This window comes from Mirounga leonina, unplaced genomic scaffold (genome assembly GCF_011800145.1).
Source record: "Mirounga leonina isolate KUSES-001 unplaced genomic scaffold, KU_Mleo_1.0 Mir_176, whole genome shotgun sequence".
Classification (NCBI taxonomy): Eukaryota; Metazoa; Chordata; class Mammalia; order Carnivora; family Phocidae; genus Mirounga; species Mirounga leonina.
In genome coordinates, this window is record NW_023270454.1 from 34441407 (window position 1) to 34461191 (window position 19785).

General features: G+C 40.1%; 1 protein-coding gene across 6 annotated transcripts in view; it reads left to right on the forward strand.

The window, feature by feature from the left end:
* The window catches only part of SH3D19 (SH3 domain containing 19), a 175620-nt gene that overhangs the window by 135920 nt on the left and 19915 nt on the right, over positions 1-19785 (forward strand). For 5 of the 6 annotated variants that reach the window (XM_035022911.1, XM_035022914.1, XM_035022912.1 and 2 more), the window contains 4 exons: positions 6619-6726; positions 11527-11639; positions 16568-16629; positions 18155-18419. In XM_035022911.1, coding sequence (XP_034878802.1) covers positions 6619-6726; positions 11527-11639; positions 16568-16629; positions 18155-18419 — 548 coding nt within the window. The remainder of the gene's footprint in view (positions 1-6618; positions 6727-11526; positions 11640-16567; positions 16630-18154; positions 18420-19785) is intronic. The other variant, XM_035022913.1, reaches the window with a different exon arrangement.

Sequence of the window (19785 nt, forward strand, 5' to 3'; positions counted from 1 at the left end):
GAGATTGACACGAAAGGAGAGGAACTCACAAATATGTCTTCCCTCCTCTTCCTTCCCTCAAAAAGAAAGAAAATCTAATAAAGCAGTTTTCATAAAATGAAGTTGCTGTATTAATCTCAGGAAATAGAGATCAGAAAATACTGAAGCTGTGAAAACATTGTAAAGATTAGAAAAATTATTAAAGGAAAACTCATAAAACAAGCAGTTTAATATTGGATTCATTTCTTGGGTAGAATGCCTTCCAGGTTAATGTAAATGCAGCTGAGAAGTATTAGCAATTCCTCTTCACACCTTTACAAATCATACCCAGATGTCAAAAAAAAAAAAAAGGCAGAATGCCTCTGCTGTCAGCCCCATTACACAGACCAGAATAATAGTTTAGCAGCCGATTTCTGCTCTTAACAGAACTCAAGGGAAAGAAATGACAGAAAAGCAAGCCAAGGCTGGTGAAACTAATTATGATGACAAGCATATTATGAGAGACAGGTAATGGGCAGAAAACTACATTACCATCAGTGTTTTTCTCAGCCTAGTAATGAAGACCATGCGGACGGAGGTGTAAAAGGCGCTGCTTGTTTGGCAGCAGGTGTGGAATAATTGGTTTGGTGTGAGGGGCTAGAAGGAGGGCAGAATAACTATGGCAAAAGAGAAAAATGCCATGGATGTTCCTTAGATTTGGATAGGAGATTTTTTGTTTTTGTTTTTTTGAGATGCTTTGTGTTTTATCTGTAAAAACAAGAGCAAACTCTGTGATAAGAGCCATGGCACTGTGGTTCTTTTTTTTTTTTTTTTTTAAGATTTTATTCATTTATTTGACAGAGAGAGAGACAGCGAGAGCAGGAACACAAGCAGGGGGAGTGGGAGAGGGAGAAGCAGGCTTCCCACCGAGCAGGGAGCCCGATGCGGGGCTGGATCCCAGGACCCCGGGATCATGACCTGAGCCGAAGGTAGACGCTTACGACTGAGCCACTCAGGTGCCCCTGGCACTGTGGTTCTTAACCCCTTCTGGGAATCACAGAACTTTGAGAATCTGATTATCCTGCAAATCTTTTACCTCTCTTTAAAACAGCCCTTTAGCTCATGTATACACAATTTCCAGAGCTTCAAGGGCCCATTCTTGGACCCCAAATGAAGGACTTCTACAGAATATTGCAGTAACCTCCAATGGACTGCTTAAATAAATAATGGGACATCTACACAGTGGACGATTGTGTGCTAATTAAAAAGGAGGCACACCCCCTATTACTTCCTACTATGGACCAATCCCCAAGATACTATTAGGTGAAAAACGAGATATGATTAGGTGAAAAACACAAGGTATAGTTAATACTCATGGTACTTTAGCTACTGTTTATGTTCACACACACACACACACACACACACACACACAGAGTATCTTTGGAAAGTTGTATAAAAAGCCAGTAACAGAGGTTTTCTTTATGAGGGAACTGGTTTGGCAGGAGAGGATGGGGAACCTGGTTTTGAAATCGCTAACCATAAGTAGAATTAGGGTGAAAAACGGGGGGAGTTAGCTCTTGTCATCTTTACCACAGAGAGAGATCACACTGATCCTCAGTCTTTGTGATGAGTAGAAATTTAAAAAAAAATAGCATATGATTTTTCTTTCTCTTTTTTTTTTAAAGATTTTATTTATTTATTTGACAGAGAGAGAGGGAACACAAGCAGGGGGAATGGGAGAGGGAGAGGCAGGCTTCCCGCAGAACAGGGAGCCCGATGCGGGGCTCGATCCCATGACCCCGGGATCATGACCTGAGCCAAAGGCAGCCGCTTAACAACTGAGCCACCCAGGCGCCCCTAGCATATGATTTTTCTAAATTGCTGTTATTCAAGATTATAAATAAAAGCTAATTATTTTGAACTACATATGTGTAAATAAGACATTCAAAAACATGTGCATTAAATCCTATTAAATAGAATCAAAAAAGTTATTTTTCTAGTTATCCTATGGAAAATTTTATGGCCATTTATTGCCTTTAAAAACCAACTAAAAGGACTAGACTTTTCTTTTTCTCCCTCCGCCTCCCTTATTTTTAAGTGGTTTTTGGTTTGGTTTGCTTGGCCAGAGGAGTTATTTCTCAGCTTCATCTTGTTAACTTTTCTTGTTGTGGTTGAATCTATTTTATTGGATTTTTTTCAGTTACAAAGTAACACGTTTGCTGTAACAAGTCAAACAATACAAACATTTAGTAAAAGAAAAAAAAAAATTATCTCCCTCTAGTCCATCCACATCCTCAAGAGTAACCAGTGTGAACAATGTTATATGTAGCCTTCCATGCCTTTGGACATTTCAAACCAAAGCTTACAAACGTACATTCATGTACATTTTCCTACTTTTTTTCAGTCCAGTCGGTCTAAGTCTAACTCCTTGTTTCCTGGTACCTGCCTAATATTTCTTAGTGTGAGTGTATCACAGTTGATTCAACATTTCCCCTATCCATGGACATTGCTTTTAATTTTTTGGATTTCTTTTTCTTCTACAGAAAATGCTATAGTAAACACTCTTATAAACATTGCCATTTCTACTAGTGCTCTTATTTCTAAAGAATAAATTTCCAGAATTGAGACTACTGGGTCAAAGGTTATGAACTTTAAATATTTTCATAGTACCAGCGATCCAGATTCCTGTGTGGCAGTGCCTGGAGTTCCCAAACATGAGATGCTCTTCTTGCTTTATATGTTGCCCACTTTCTTCTGTGAGAGAAAATAACTTGCTCATGAACAGACATAAAAAGTAAACTTCATACTGTGTAGCTAAAGAGATTTGCACACCATCATCAAGATGAAAAAACAGGTCTCCGGTTCCACCTTCTTATTGAAGTGATGCTCTGTGTCCTCCCCACTAATCTTCACACCTTGTCTGGATTATAGCCCTGAATGGCACGCAGACAAAGAGGCAGATGCTGAGCTCACTGACTCAGTGAGCACAGCTGGGGCAGGTCATTAAACAGACTCACTCCTGCCAAACAGCCCGCCGTACTAGAACACTAAGACTTTCCTTGCTTCACTGTATTGCGAAAGAACTTTTTTTTTTTCCCAGAGACATGTGTAGTAGAATAATTTTACATGATCTGAGTACCAATTATTAAAGAGTAGCCAATGATATTAAAAATAAAGACCAAGAAAGAGAGAAAGAGTGGGTAACTAGGACACTCTGAGTACTTTGTTATATAAATTGTATCTATACCACTTCAATTTAAATTCTTTAGGTTTAAAAATAATAATTACTGGACCCTTCCATGCAATAGGTGAGGTTTGCACAGGGTGCAGGATTTGGAGCAGGTGTCTTGAGCCCAGTCCTCCAACAGCAAGGATAATTTGGATGCCCCTGTGCTTGGCCCCTCAAGGCATCCATTGGTGTCTTTTCTCCTTTCCCTGCCTCCGTTATTCATGCCCTCCCTCCTGGAATGTGAGAGAGTGTAGGTGGCATTCTGGTTCAGAATATAATATGAGTTGGGAAATAATTGAAGTCATCCCGTGCTCAAGATTTTCTTCCCCCTCCACAACCACCCAGAAAAACATCAACTAAAAGCCTATACTAATAACCAAAAGATTATAGGTACAAGAAGCAGCTATTAAAGCAGAAATGCCACCCACTTGTAAGGTAGAACACAGTGAACAGTCACCAGCCTTAATCCTTTTCTTGAATTTTTGGTCCTTTTCCCGACAGAAAACAGAGCCCCGAAAGAATGGGATGTGGCAGCCAAGACTGGGGGGAAGGGAGGACAGTCAAGTCTGCCTCAGCTGGGGGGGAAGTCGGTGGGTTCCAACAAGGAGGCAGAGCAAAGGCAATTGTAGGGAGAGATGAATAGAAAGGAAAGATAAACACAGAAGATACTGTTTCTGTGTTTGAATAAAATGCATGCCAGGATTACATAAGGTCTTCAAATTCTTTCACTTTAGCTAGTATCACTCAGAATAGATGATTCAGGGAGCTCACAGGCAAGTAATATTTGCAGTAATGGGCTTTAGTACAAGTGCACATACCCCTTTTTATCCATTGGCACTGCTGCTTCCCAGAGACCAGGTGCATATTATTCAAGTTGGAAGAACTATTAGAATGTGTAAAATCCAGTCGTTGGAAAGATGGTCATCGAGAACTCCCCTCCCCTCACCCCTGCACTCTTGTTTTATGCTGCAACCTTCCATTCTCCCCACAGTTGGAAGTCTCTCACCATGCTTTACTTTTTCCTTTTTCAGTAGTACTTCTCACGTGGTATACCAAATGAGCTACTTACTATTACATTTACTGTTTATTATCTCCATCTCCCTGCTAGAATGTACGTGCCATGAGAGCAGCGTTTTTTGCTTTGTTCACTGAAGTATTCCCAGCACCTAGAATAGTATTTGATTTGTAGCAGACATCCAATCAATTTTGAGTGAACAAAAGTGAAAAAGCAAATTACAAGGCAAGATATAAAATCCTGTTTTTCTTGTTTATCAAAATATCTACGTAATAATACATGCAATAGTGTAAAAAATCTGTAGGCAGATACACCAAATTTTCATTATTACTGGAGGGATGGGATTACAGGAGACTTTCCATCATGGATTTCTTAATGTTTCCCATTTTTACAATAAATTGAAATGCTATAACAAAATATAGAATTTTAAAATTTGGTTAGCCCTAAAAGAAGGAACTTTGTTTTGTGAGGACATAGGTTACAGTGGAAGAGAGTTATATTATTACAAGAGCCTTTTTTTCAAGTTTGATACTGTTTTGATAATCCTGAGTTTTGTTTTGTTTTTTAAGATTTTATTTATTTATTTGACAGAGACAGACACAGCAAGAGAGGGAACACAAGCAGGGGGAGTGGGAGAGGGAGAAGCAGGCTTCCCGCAGAGCAGGGAGCCCAATGTGGGGCTCGAACTCAAGACGCTGGGATCATGACCTGAGCGGAAGGCAGATGCTTAACGACTAAGTCACCCAGGCGCCCCCCTGAGTTGGTTTACACAAGACTTGCCTCCCTTGTGAACTAATAGGTTTCCATAAAAGAGTCATCTAATATACTTTTTTTTTCCTCAGTAGCCTAGTAATAATTGTTTTTACCTGGCACGCCACCTGAGGGCCATTCCTAGGTGGTAGATAATAAATGGGATCGTACTGTACCACAGTCACCTCCCCACCTACCACTGTTCCTGGCACATGGTAGACGTACACATGTGAGCAAATGGCTCGTGAGTGAGTGATGATGCCTTTGGTGGCATGGATGATGGTAGGGTTGCCTGGGAGCTGGGGGAGGTGGGGAGGGAAGGTCAGGTAGCAGGGGACTGAATGGTCTTCTTATCCTTAGCTCAGCTCTTCGTGTGTCCTGAAAATAGCTGGTCGGCAAAAGGTGCTTCTCAAACTACAGCTCACAGTCAGCAGAATATGAATGCTGTTCATCACAGGAGCTATGGTGTGTGTATGTTGTTTTTACAGGGAGTATCTCCCTATAGTGAAGAGTCTATAGAACAGGTGCAGAATTAGAGCATATACTCATTCTGCCTCTTGTAGAATTCAGGGCAAAGGAGGCCTCAAGAGAGCCTGTGTGCTACATAGAGTATCCATTATACAGCATTTATTTTATTTTTGCTAATCTATTTATTTTTAGATTTCTCATCTTTAAAAAATTGTATGGTCATTTTCCCGAAGTACTGAAAAGAATATTTACATTAAAGAAAAAAAAAAAGACTATTCCTTTCAGTAAAAAAAAAAGTTCGGTATTTATGTCTTTGTTTAAAAATACTTTCTCTGATGGGGCGCCTGGGTGGGATGGGGCGCCTGGGTGGCTCAGTTGGTTAAGTGACTGCCTTCGGCTCAGGTCATGATCCTGGAGTCCCAGGATCGAGTCCCACATCGGGCTCCCTGCTCGGCAGGGAGTCTGCTTCTCCTTCTGACCCTACCCCCTCTCATGCTCTCTCTCTCTCTCTCTCATTCTCTCTCTCAAATAAATAAATAAAATCTTTACAAAAAAAAAAAAAACCTTTCTCTGAGCATATATTGTCAATTTTAAATGAATCCGTTAAGATGGAGAAATGCTAAGCCGGTGCCTTGCCCCTAAATTAAATGTTTGAAGGAAGATGTCTTATTTTATTTCCAGGATAAAACACTTTCCATTTTCATGTTAACTGAAGTATGGTTTTACTAAACGACTGACGCTCAGGCACGGTGCTGGGTAGGATGGAGGCTCTTGGTGAGCCTTATGGATCAGTTTTCTGGGCCAGGCACAGGAGTGTGGGGGAGAAAAGACCTTTTCTGGGGGATCTGGGAGGCCTCACAAGAGGGGGGACATTGGCTCCTCATTTCAATTGCCCCTCATTTTCAGGCGACACTTATGAAATGATTATACTCCCATGAAAGATAGCTTCTACATAATTCTAGATTGTCCTGGATATCTCTCATCAGAGAGGAAGAAAAGCCACATGAATTATTTACAGAGCACCAAGTTATTTCCTTTCATGAGCTCTGACTTTGTTTTTGTCTCTGCAAACTGAGATTTTGTTTATCCATGAATAGTTTTCCCTGGGGCATGAAAATATGACTCTTTCATTATGAATGAGATTTTTTGTTTGAGTCCATGTTAACTAAAACATGCAAAATAAACTGTTTTTCATTAGATCCCTTTCAGCTCCCCATAAAAACAGAACCAACAAAAGAAAGAGCAGTTCAACCAGCACCCACCAGGAAGCCCACTGTGATTCGAATTCCAGCCAAACCAGGAAAATGTAAGCACTAATCAGCCTTCTTTCTTTGCTTTTCCAAGAGCCTGGGAGAAATATATATTAATTTGTCAATGTCTGCTTTTGAAATTATGTGTGATTGGCCATTTGTTATTATTTATAGTCAAAGGAGATTTAAAAAACAAGTTCTTGGGGCTCCTGGGTAGCTCAGTCGTTAAGCATCTGCCTTTGGCTCAGGTCATGATCCCAGGGTCCTGGGATCGAGCCCCATATCGGGCTCCCTGCTTGGGAGGAAGCCTGCTTCTCCCTCTCCCACTCCCCCTGCTTGTGTTCCCTTTCTCGCTGTGTCTCTCTCTGTCAAATAAATAAATAAAATCTTTAAAAAAAATAAATAAAAAACAAGTTCTTTTTTCACAGTTCTTTAGACAATTGGTACAGTAAATGTGGATTTCATTTGTCTATACTATTGTCTCTAGGCAGAGAGAATAGAGGGAGACTGAAACTTAGAACAGTTGTAGTATCCGGTTAGTGTTTCAGGTAAGGATGGTGGGAAAGTACAGTTGACCCTTGAACAACACAGGTATGAACTGTGTGGGTCCACTTATACACAGATTTTTTTACAGTACGGTACTATAAATGTATTATCTTTATGGTTTTCTTAGTAGTTAAGTTTTGGGAGAGGCAGAAGTTACATGTGGATTTTTGGCTGCGCCAGGGTGTCAGCACCTCTAACCCCCACGTCGTTCAGATGTCAACTCAGTGAAACTGATAGCAAATAAGGTTGTATGTGTCTGTCTGGATACAGCATAATCTAAGTATAAGTATATGAATTGTGTGAAGAGCAGTAACCAAGAGTTATAAAAACGTAATAATGTATAAAATTTTTTAAAATTAGCGTAATACTCCATTTTGATATTATTTCCTGACTTGATTTTTTTAATGGTACAATAAATGAAATTTCGTACGAGCTTTTATAAGGACTGCAAAGAAATCTGATATTATTGTGAGACAGAAGCCAAGAGGGCCAGTCCCATTTATTTTAGACCCTGAAGATCGTTAAAAGGTATGTGTAAAAGTGTGCGTACGTATGCACACACATGCTTGTATGGTAGGTTCCAAATCCATTCCTAGCATTGCTCGGAGTGATCACACAGTTTTCGCCATGAGCTTCTGCTATCGTTTCATTTCATTCAGTGCCTTTGCATAGTCCAGATGCATCCCTGCCTTTATGGAACAGGAGAACCTCTCACTCCGTTCCTCCTACTAGCAGATCAAGCGTCGTCCTTCACCTGTCTATAGCATCCCCAGGTTATTTTGCAGGCATACCCTGGAATGCCATGAAACCCCTTTCGTTCAGGGTTTGGTTTTTCTATAAGAAACTACCCAGAGCGATCATACTGGTTTTGATCTTTTGAGTGTTTTGTTATTAACTGATGGCTCTAAGCCACATGGTGAGAAGATTAAACTGAGTTACTATGAAGAATGAGGAGGAGAAAAAGTCAAGGGTACCAAATTCTGGTGGGTTCTCGCTTCTTAGGAGGTTATATGGTATATTAAAGAACTGGTGGTGTATTTCTTTTGACAGCATTATATAGCCCTTGTGGGCTATGTAAGTATCACAGATGATAGTTCATTGGGTTGTTTGCCTGCTTGCTGTTACCTTGTTAAAATGTATTCTGGATTTTAACAGGCATAGTGAAATACGATGATAATAAATATTGCCCGAAGCTCATGTAGGTTTTAAGTAATACAAGTTTTACATTTAAATTTATTCTCCTGTTGTATCAGGGTCCCCAAGACCCCCGGCTTTGATGATCCCTAGGAGGCCTGGCAGGACTTAGCATTTAGTTATGTTCACAGCTGTGATTTATTACAGCAGAAGTATACAAAACAAAATCAGCAACAGAAGACGGGACATTGGGCAAAGTCAGGAGGAGTCCTGGCACAGGCTTCTAGGTGTTCTGTCCCAGGGAATCACAAAAGCTATACTTAACTTCCCCAGGAACCAGTTGTGACAACACAGGTGAAATGTTGTCAACCAGTGAAGCTCATTAGACACTCAATACCCAGGGTTTTCATTAGGGGTTGGTCACATAGGCACCTCTAGGAATTTTGGCATGTTCCAAATTTCAGATTCCCAGAAGGGAAGCAGATATTCAGCATAAGCCAAATTCTTTCGTTTTATGAGCTCTGGGGATGGTGGGAACCTTCCCAAAGTCCCAAGTTCCCAGATGCCAGCAAGGACCCACCCTTGAAGCAGGCCTTTCTAAGCACAAGTAGCCTCAGGCCTACTATGTTTATTCTTGTCTGCATACTTATAAATTGGATTAATAGTCCTGGAATCCTATAAAGGGTATATTGAGGAAGCACCTTTATTTATTATTCTGACAAAGTTCCGGGAACTGTTAGAAAGTTGGATTCTAACTGCTGTATGTGAAAGAACTGAAATGTCAGTTTCTAGAGCATTATTTCTATTTATATCAAAAACCAGTTCCCCAGCACTGTATTGTTACAGTTATTAAGCAATTCATATGTGCTGTGGAGGAGGAAAAACTTGGAATGGTTGGAAGAACTTGGAAAAGTTGGAAGAACTTGGAATGGTCAAGTGAAGAAAGGAATAGCTTTGTGGTGCAAAACTCCTTCGTCTTCTGTGAGCCTGTCAGTTCTTTCCCCTTGAGACTCGTTTCTTCTGACTAGGATGTCCTTTTCCCAGATAGGTACATGCCTCCCTCCTTCACCATTCCTTCAAGTTTTCAAATTCCACTTTTCTCATTGAGACCTCCACTGACCACATGATTTGAAATTGGAAATCTCCACCTACCCCACACGCTCATACTTGATAGTCCCTATGTCCCATCCTGCCAGTAAGGTATTTCCTCTTTACTTTCATATTAATACTACTTTGTACCCTTAATTGTCACAACAATGCAGTATCCTAAGTGATACATCATTTCCTTACAATAAAAAACTGGGAGCACCTGGGTGCCTCATTCGTTAAGCATCTGCCTTTGGCTCAGGTCATGATCCCAGGGTCCTGGGATCGAGCCCCACATCAGGCTTCCTGCTCCGCGGGGAGCCTGCTTCTCTATCTGACCCTCCCCCATCTCATGTGCGTGCTCTCTCTCTCTCAAATAAATAAAATTAAAAAAAAAAAAAAATTGTACCAGAGGGAGAGTCTTTAAGATGGCAACTGAGTTTAAATGTTCCTGTGTGTCTTCGTTTCCAGAGCAGCCCTGCCTCTCACTAAAAATGCTTGCCTGTCTCCACATCGTTGTTTTCCTAGTAGCTGGTCTGGGTATTTTCTTCCTTTAGAGAGTGTTTTCCTGCCTCTAGATAAAATAGGAACCTGACAAATTATCCTCTGATTTATAGGTGTTTTATGTGAAATGAGAGCAGAGAGCGTTCCTTTGAAAGAATGAAAAAAAATCCCATCTCCTTTAAGTGTCTAAATCTGTGTAAAAGGTGGCTTTCACCTCCTTTATTATCTTATAGTCTTCCTCTCTCCAAGTGATTTTGCACACAGATTTTAATTAGCTGTCACTAATGAAATCCGATCTTTTTCTTCTTTTTAAAGTATGTTGGGGGAGGGGCGCCTGGGTGGCCCAGTTGGTTAAGCGACTGCCTTCAGCTCAGGTCATGATCCCAGAGTCCTGGGATCGAGTCCCACATCGGGCTCCCAGCTCAGCGGGGAGCCTGCTTCTCCCTCTGACCCTCTCCCCTCTCATGCTGTTTCTCTCTCTCCCTTGATCTCTAATATATAAATAAATAAAATCTTTAAAAAAATAAAATATGTTAGGGGGGTATACTATCACTGAGTTAAGGATGCAGTTTGGATGTAAAGGTATTGTTTGTTAAAATGAAGGCAGTTGGGGCGCCTGGGTGGCTCAGTCGGTTGGGCGTCTGCCTTCGGCTCAGGTCATGATCCCAGGGTCCTGGGATCGAGCCCCGCATTGGGCTCCTTGCTCAGCGGGAAGTCTGCTTCTCCCTCTCCGCTGCCCCTGCTTGTGTTCCCTCTCTCACTGTCTCTCTCTCTGTCAAATAAATAAATAAATAAAAATCTTTAAAAAAAAAAAAATGAAGGCAGTTAAGTCAATTAATCTGGAACTAATGAATTAGAAAACACATTTAATTATTTGGTTGGGGAAGTCTGGATACACAGCTTATTAGGAAGCACCATTCCGTATTATAGTGAGCACAGGGTCTAGGGTTCAAAACCCTGGATCTGACAATTACTAGCATTAAGACCTTGAATAGCTTATTTATTTTCTTCCCAGCTTTGCTTTCTTCATCTGTAAAATAGGTAAGTTATTATCTAGCATAGTGCTGTCCAATAGGACTTGCTGCAGAGATGGAAATGTTCCATAACGGTGCTGTCCATTATGGTAACCGCTAGCCAAATGTGGCTCCTGAGCACTTGAAATGTAGCTTGTGCAGCCGAGGAACTGAGTTTTTAATTTTGTTTAAGATTTAAGTTTAAATCACCACATGTGACGACTGGCTAGTGAACTGTGCAGATCTAGCACATAGACATTGGTTGGAGAAATGTGTATGAACGAAATGCCTTAACTTAGTGCCTGGTGCGTTGAAGGTTCTCAAAAATGCTAGCTGCTGTTGCATTTATTTAGTATTATTTTTACTCTATACAACATTTAGTGAAACTAACTGATGTGTCCTAACCCATCGGTTTTCTGAGGTTTCCTAGCTTTTTCTCATTTACTTAGGTGTCCATTCTTTGTGTGGATCTCTTGTGATAGCCTTTTTCCTGAGGAACCAAGCTGCAATCATTTAATCTTTCAGAATCCCCAAAGGCCAGAAATTATTGATGAATTACTGCTGTTTTTCCAGGTTTACATGACGATCCACAAAGCCCACCTCCTCTCCCTACTGAAAAACCTATTGGAAACACTTACAGTACGGTATCTGGAAAACTCAGTTCTGTTGACAGAACTAGAAACTTGGTAAGTCGTCCTTATAAATTGTCTTAGATCGAAGACCAAGCTGTGTGCTAATTTTAAATTATGATGTCTGAATTATTTTACTATTGGTCACATAAAGACCTTTATTGCAAATCAGTTCTAAGCCCCACATACTTACTTAATGTGATGTTCAATCTTTTTTAAGTTCCTGTAGAACAAAAGAATTAGGCCAGTTCATTGTACTTCATCATAAAATAATTTGTCCTATACTGATATAATGACATTGTCTTTTATATGGCACTAATCATGAGGAAGTTATTGAAAATCTCTAAAAACCTTTAATATTTGTGGAAATAGACTTAGTCATCAGTTTTTATTTAAAATACCCAACTAGTGACATAATTTTAAGATAATTACCATGAGAATTTGTTCATCTGAAATTTAAGGAAAAATTATTTTTTAATTAAAAAATAGTACTTTACCATGTACTTGTTAACAATGGTAGTCAACAAGTTTTAAATATATATATATATATTTTTTTTTCAACCTCAATACCATTTCCCCATACTGTTTGTAATTCCCATATGCTAGATTATCTTTTAAGGTTTGTTTCAAAAGAGACAAGTTCCTTAACAAGTGTTGGCAAGGATGTGGGGAAAAGGTAACCCTCTTGCACTGTTGGTGGGCATGTAAATTTGTGCAGCCACTGTGGAAAACAGTGAGGAGGTTCCTCAGAAATTTAGGAACAGAACTACCATATGATCCAGCAATTTCACTTCTAGGTACTTACTTAAAAAAAAAGTGAAAACACTAATTCAAAAAGACGTATACACCCCTGTATTCATCACAGCATTGTTTGCAGTAGCCAAGATAAGGAAGCAGCCTAAGTGTCCATCAGTAGATGAATGGGTAAAGAAGATGTGCCATATATGTACAATGAAATATTACTCAGCCACAAAAAAAGATGAAATCTTGCCTTTGGTGACGACATGGATGAACCTAGAAGGTGTTAAGCTAAGTGAAATAAGTCAGGCAGAGAAAGACAAGTGTACTGTATGACTTCACTTATATGTGGTATCTAAAAAGCAAAACAAACAACAAAATAGAAACAGACTCATAGATACAGAGAACAAACTGATGATGGTTGCCAGAGGGGAGGTGGCAGGATGGGGGCTTGGGATGGATGAAATAGGTGAAGAGGATTAAGAGGTACAGTCTTCCAGTTACAAAATAAATAAGATATGGGGGTATAGTAGGCAGCATTGGGAATATGGTCAATAATACTGTAACAACTTTGTATGGCGACAGATGGTAACTGGACTTACTGTAGTGCCCATTTTATAATGTATATAAATACTAAATCATTATGTTGTACACCTGAAACTAATACAATATTATATATTAATTATTCAATAAAAAATTTTTAAAAAGCAAAATTAAAAATTTTTTAAAGGAACGAATTCTTAATGTCTTTGAACCAAATTTTCAGTTCAAATTTCATAATAGTTTCATACTGTGCATTAACTATGCTTATATACATGCAAACCCATCTAACCATCTAGTGAAAAGATATTTCTTTGAAGGAGACATTAAATTAAATTAGCCAATATCAAGTTAATGAGATTTTCCTGTAGGCTGAACTAAAATTTAGTGATCATTTGCATTTTCAAAGTACTTGGTAATAAATTTTTATTAAAACTGGGCCAAGAAAGCCCAAAAGGCAATGACTGGGTCCTTACAATACTGTTGTTGAATAGGAGAAAATCCCAAATTTCCGTGGAGGAAAATTTGCTTGAGAAGGTTACTGGCTTCTACTCTAAAGGGTTGTTAAGGAGAGTGAGAGGATGATGAGCAGGCATATATATCATTCATGAAGTCATGTAATGGGCTTTTGTAAACCATAAAGCTCTATTAAAATATTAGGTATTATTACATTTGGTGTTAAGCAGACCACAAAGCAACTCCCACATTTTAGAAAAACAAGAAAAGGAAGTTAGAATAAACTAAACCATTTGGAGAGGTACTATAATCATAATTGTACCTCTCATGAACAGGAAAATCCTGTCCTACACTGTTTATGAAGGAGGGCCAAAGCATTCTGTGCTGTACTCTAGAGACATACTGGGTCTAAAATAGAGCAAGAGGAGATAAGAAACAGACCACAAGTGAAATGAGTTGGCTAAAGTCACACATAGAGATTTCTAGGGCCAGGAAGTCAAATCTCTGCCTGAGAAATTCCTTTTCTTTGAGAATTACAATTAGTGAATGAATAGTAGACCAGAGACCATAAAGCTTTCAGGTATCGGGGAGGATCTCTAGGAAGACTACTTCACCAGTGTAATGACCCATGAGAATAGGCCTGGTCTTTGCCAACTGTGTCTTCTGATGAGACACAGAGGACGAAATCTCTCTACTATTTCTCCTGCCTTGAGAGCCAGGGAACTTTCCATCGTAGGACAAGATGACTGTGTTACAAAATCTCACAAGGGATTTTAGGGTAAGGAACATTAGGAGCCCCTGGAACAGGAGCAGATGCTTCTGTGTCCCCTGTTCTCACCGTGGGAACTCAGGGTTTCCACATCTTCTCTCAAGGAGGCTGCCAGCCAGTGCAGGAGGAGAGTCAGGAGACACCACCTGGTATGTATAAGGAATCCAGGTGGTAGCACCGACGCTGGCCATTGAACTCAGGACCTAAGAAGTGGTGCCAGTTCCTGGGGAAAGAAGAGAAGGAACATCTGTGGAGGCTGCTCAGTAATTCCAACAGACAAGAATACCTCCTGTCTTTGGAAGTTCAGCAAAAAACTGGGGAATTATTTTGAAGTTAGAGTGTAAGAAGCTGTTCCAAAGCAGATGAACAAAAAGATGGCATTTGCAGGGGACAGTACACACAGAAAGACCCAACTTCGCCGAGAACTAAAATGCCTATCCAAACACATCAAAAGCCAAAGTTCAGAGATGTCAGAGCTAAAGAAAACTACAAAAAGCAGATGCAGAGAGGCTCCAGTTAGGTGTGGAATATTAAAGAGGAGGAAATCCCTAATCAGTAATCTTCCAAAGACTGTTGGCAGAACCCGGGCACAAAGCTGGACTTTAGCAGAGAATGGCCTCCTCAGGAGCCACTCCTCTCTTCTCAGTATTTACGTGTGCGGGACACAGCAATGCCTTCTACAGCGGCCCCGACGTTCCTGGGTGGTGAGAGCGCTCCACCGCCCCCCCTGCTTTTTTTCTGAATTAAAATTTTCTCATTTAGAAAACTTGAGAAACTGGGGCACCTGGGTGGCTCAGTTGGTTAAACGACTGCCTTCGGCTCAGGTCATGATCCTGGAGTCCCTGGATCGAGTCCCACATCGGGCTCCCTGCTCGGCAGGGAGTCTGCTTCTCCCTCTGACCCTCCCCCCTCATGCTCTCTCTCTATCTCATGCTCTCTCTCAAATAAATAAATAAAATCTTTATAAAAAGAAAAAAAGAAAACTTGAGAAACTAAAGAGATACTTAAGATCCTCCATAAAGATAACACCACTGAGAGAAAACTACAGCTAGTATTTGACACAAGATTAGGATTCTCTGGTGTGTAGTTATTAAAGTACATCACCTATAACTTCGTCAGATTTCTACATCTATATTTTTTTAATTTGCCCTTAATTATTATCTAACAACTGTAATTTTGAGAAAACCAGTAAGAGTTCTTGCCTATCTGCTAGATTGTTTTTCTGTTTGTTTGTTAATCTTAAAGATGGCCAAAGATGTGAGTGAGTTTTTCAAAATCATAGCAGTATTTGTCAGTGAGGGGGGAATATGGGCAGCAGCGTATTTAGAAGGCATGGATTAGACTATGGAATATTGCAGGGTTTATGCACTGGTGACTCACCTCACTACATTAACTGAACTCATTAGTGAAACCAAGTTTTAAGGGCAAGCTTAATTTATTTTTTAAAAATGGGATTTTGAAACATACTTAAATGATCGCAGTTATTGGCAATTAATCATTCGGTATTTAAGGCAAAGTTAATATTCAGTTTGAATTAAAACACCATGGAAGTGAGTTTTAACTCATTTATAAGGTGAGAAGGAGGAAAACAGTCTAAATTAGCCCAAAGAACCCCAAGCGACAGTTAAACCTTCCTTACCAAAAAAGGCAGTGTAATTTTAAAGGGCTAGCATTTTTTCCCATGTATTATACTCGTTTCCCAATCCTTGGGCTACACCATGTTTGAAGAACCCATTGAAACAGCATAGTTGGAATCCTTTACCCTAAAGAAATCTTCCTGTTGTTCTCCACACTTCCAATTTTTCGCCTCTGCTGTTAGGCTCATACACTCCTGCTCTACCTGTCTTTTCTTTTTTGAGTTATCCTCCTTTACCTTTTCTGCTTTCTTGGACCTTTTTCTGTTCCTCTTCACATACCTTCCTTTTAGGCCATCCCTTAAGCTCCTTTTATGTTCTACCTCCTCCTAGTTCAAAAGCCACCGCACAAAGTATAAACCACCTGGTGATGAGAGATCTGCCTGTTGGAAAGCAAAACAAACTAATCACCACCTCACGTACTATATGTTTAAACTGAGGAGCAGGGCATATCTTACGTGTTGTCATGGGATAAATAAAGGCCATATATTTTTTTTTAACTCCCCACAGTGCCTGCTTAAATTGCTACTGTGTATCATTTCAGCAGCATCCTTCATACCTTGTGAATGTGCTGGGTGCATAACCACGTGGTACCCTCGGGTGGGCTACAGCCCACAGCAGCAGACCGCCTGGTCCCCCCTCTGGTTTCACTTATATAAGGACTTGAAAACTTAGGTAGGAAGAAGTAATGAGTTAATATTGCTTAAGACCAAAAACGCTTCAGCTACTTTCTGTAACTCAGCTACATTTCCCCTTAGAGATCTAGCCAAAAAGTTGTCCATAATTCCTCTTGACAAGCTCCTGTTTCAGATTAACCTTAACTAAAGAGCATTCTCTGGTAATTGTAGGAATCTGACCACACGGGTCAAACAGGAGGTTCTGTGCGAGGACCCCCAAGGTTGCCACCAAGGTAAGTGAAGTGTGGGAAAACTTTAAAAAGTAAAGGGCTGCCTGGCAGGCTCAGTCAGAAGAGCATGCAGCTTTTGATCTCAGGGTCATGAGTTCAAGCCCCAGATTGATTGCAGAGAGTACTAAAAAAATAAATAATCTTAAAAAAGGGTAAATTAGATAAAAACTAATGGTTCAGAGACTGGACTCTCTTTTCTTTTCTTTTTTTAAAGATTTTATTTATTTCAGACAGAGAGAATGAGAGACAGAGAGCATGAGAGGGAGGAGGTTCAGAGGGAGAAGCAGACTCCCTGCGGAGCAGGGAGCCCGATGCGGGACTCGATCCAGGGACTCCAGGATCATGACCTGAGCTGAAGGCAGTCGCTTAACCAACTGAGCCACCCAGGCGCCCTGGACTCTCTTTTCTATCATCAAAACTGAGTATTGGGGTGCCTGGGTGGCTGGCTCAGTTGGTTAAATATCTTCGGCTCAGGTCATGATCTTGAGGTCCTGGGATCGAGCCCCGCATCAGGCTCGATCTCTCTCTCTCTCTAATAAATAAATAAAATCTTTAAAAACAAAACAAACTAAACAAAACTGAGTGTTTTGGATCTTAGATATTTTGGAGATGCATTGAACTCACGAATTCACCCAGACCACTAGCCTCTAGTCTGCTTCCCATGGCAGGTTGTAGGAATCTGTGCTCCTTCTTTCTTTTCACACAATCCAACAACTCACAGAGCACAAACATGGATCTTTATTACTTTTCCTCAATTAAATGAACAACACTCCTTTCTGAACCTAAAGCAACTCCATTTCTGGAATGTGTACATGCACACGCACACATGCACATTCCCTGTTAGGAGAAACCAGCCTGGATTTTGGAAGTATCTCTAGAGGGAGACAGGCTTTGTGAGCTCAGAGGTTACCTGCCCTCCTGAGTTCCAGGGCTCTTTGAACTAAAAGCTATGATGTTATCGGAAGGTGTTACTTTGTTGGAAATTATTCTTATCATAGGGATTGAGGGACAGCTTTCAAAATAATAGTTGTCCTATCCCATTTTCAGAATTAGCTTTCTTTATATTAATCTAAATTAGGGTTTTAATAATAATTCCTATAACACGAATATTGGGGGAGTTTGATGTTCCTTTTCTAATTACGTATAAGACCCCATCAGATACACCTCATAACTTCTTATTAGCTTCTCATCTGAGACTTTGGTAGAAAGTGCTTAGTCTCCTAAAGTCGTCATGGTGTGTTTCAGAGTAAATGGGGCCTTAGAGAGCTCATGATAGTAAAGCCTTGTTTGTCTGAAACTAATGAATCTCTAGTGCAAGATAAGAGGAAGCTGGAGCATCATGGTATCTCCTCTAATAATGTTTAATGCAGCAGTCATTTGCTCAAAAATAGCATACCCTGCATGTTTTAGTAAATTATATTACACCAGCAGAAAGCTCTGTGTGTGTGTGTGTGTGTAATAAGAAAGAATAAAACAGGGCCCTAATACCGATCAAACACGGACTCATAGCTACCACGTTGACTTTCAGACCTGTAAATGGAAAAGTTACACCAGCTCGACAACCTCCTCCCAAGGGAGCCCCTGAGAGACCACCTCCCCCCAAACTTTCTGCAACCAGAGCATCCAGTAAAAAACTGCCTTTTAATCGGTCTTCTTCTGACATGGATCTTCAGAAAAAGCAAAGTAACTTGGCATCTGGACTCTCGAAAGCCAAGAGTCAAGCCTTTAAAACTCAAGATCCGGTGCTGCCCCCTCGCCCCAAACCAGGACACCCTCTCTACAGGAAATACATGGTAAATGTAGCTTTAAAAAATGTTTCTGGTCAAAAGATTTGTCCTAAAGTATATAAAAGATCCGTTATTCCTTAGAAAAAGATGATGAGACCAAATGTGGAATTGCCTCTTGATGCAAAGAAGGCTTTAGATAAGTAGGCCAGAGTGAAACCTAGGTCTTTAAAGCAGGGTTTCGTTATTAGAAGAAATGTAGGAAGAGGAAGTAAGGCAGACAGGGATTGTAACCTGCTCTCTGGCTTGACCAAACAGAAACTGAAAAACCTGACCCAGTGGGCTATACTGATGGGAGTAGCTCTGACATATTACAGTTCATAACTTGATATAGCTACCTTGCCCACAGACTAAAATTTAAAGTGCAATGGAAAGGAATTCCTCATTAGGATGGATGGTTTTCCCCCTTACTTTCCCCTTTCGTAAACCTAATTATCATGGCCCATTTAACAGTCACCGGTTAGAAGTTTTTAATCGATAATCAAGATCGTTGAGGTACTAATTTTGTTCTCTTTGAAAAAAAATTTTTTTTTCATCTCTTGACTTTAAACATTTGTCCATTTCCCACACTTGAAAACAGAGCTGATGTGCTCTCTCTACTTTGGTCAGGTTAGCCTGATAAAGTGCAAAACAAATAAAAATAAGGAGAACAACTGTTTTCACTTTTTAAACAATTATATGACTGTGGCTTTTAACAAGGACAGCAATTAATAATTTGATGTTGTTTTACATTTCCATCATTGTGCTGGAAACTGTTTCCACCTTAAGCCATTTAGGATTTTCTAATCCTAAGGGAAGGGTATAGACAGATTAAGAAAGAGGTAGTATACTCGTTTTCATTTAAACTGATGAAATTTTAATTGTTAAAACCTAGGGGTGTTCTTTGACTTTACAGCTAGTAACACTACTCTTGTAGTATGGCTTAATGGCTAAGAGCATGGGCTCAGAGCCAGTTGACCTATGTTCAAATCTTGGCTCTACCATTAACTGGCTTTGTGACCCTGAACAAATTCCTTAACCTTCCCATGTCTTATTTTCCTCATTTGTATAATAGAGATTGCAACAGTATTTACTTCACAGTGTTGGTGTGAGGAATAAATGAGTTATTTATTTCACATAAAGCATTTTGAACAGTATCTGGCTCATAGTAAGTACTCAATACATCAGCCACTGTTATTATTTTAAATTCTTTAAATCTCTCATTTTTTTCCATGGCCCTCCTTTCATTAAATTGCTAATCAGGAATCTGGTTGCTTTGGGAGCCTGGGACTCTTCACAGAGATACTGGGAATCAACAGCACCCAACCCAGCCTTACAGGGCCACACATCCTTGCACTCTTGAGTCTGCTTCTGAGTGATCGAAGGGTCCCAGCAG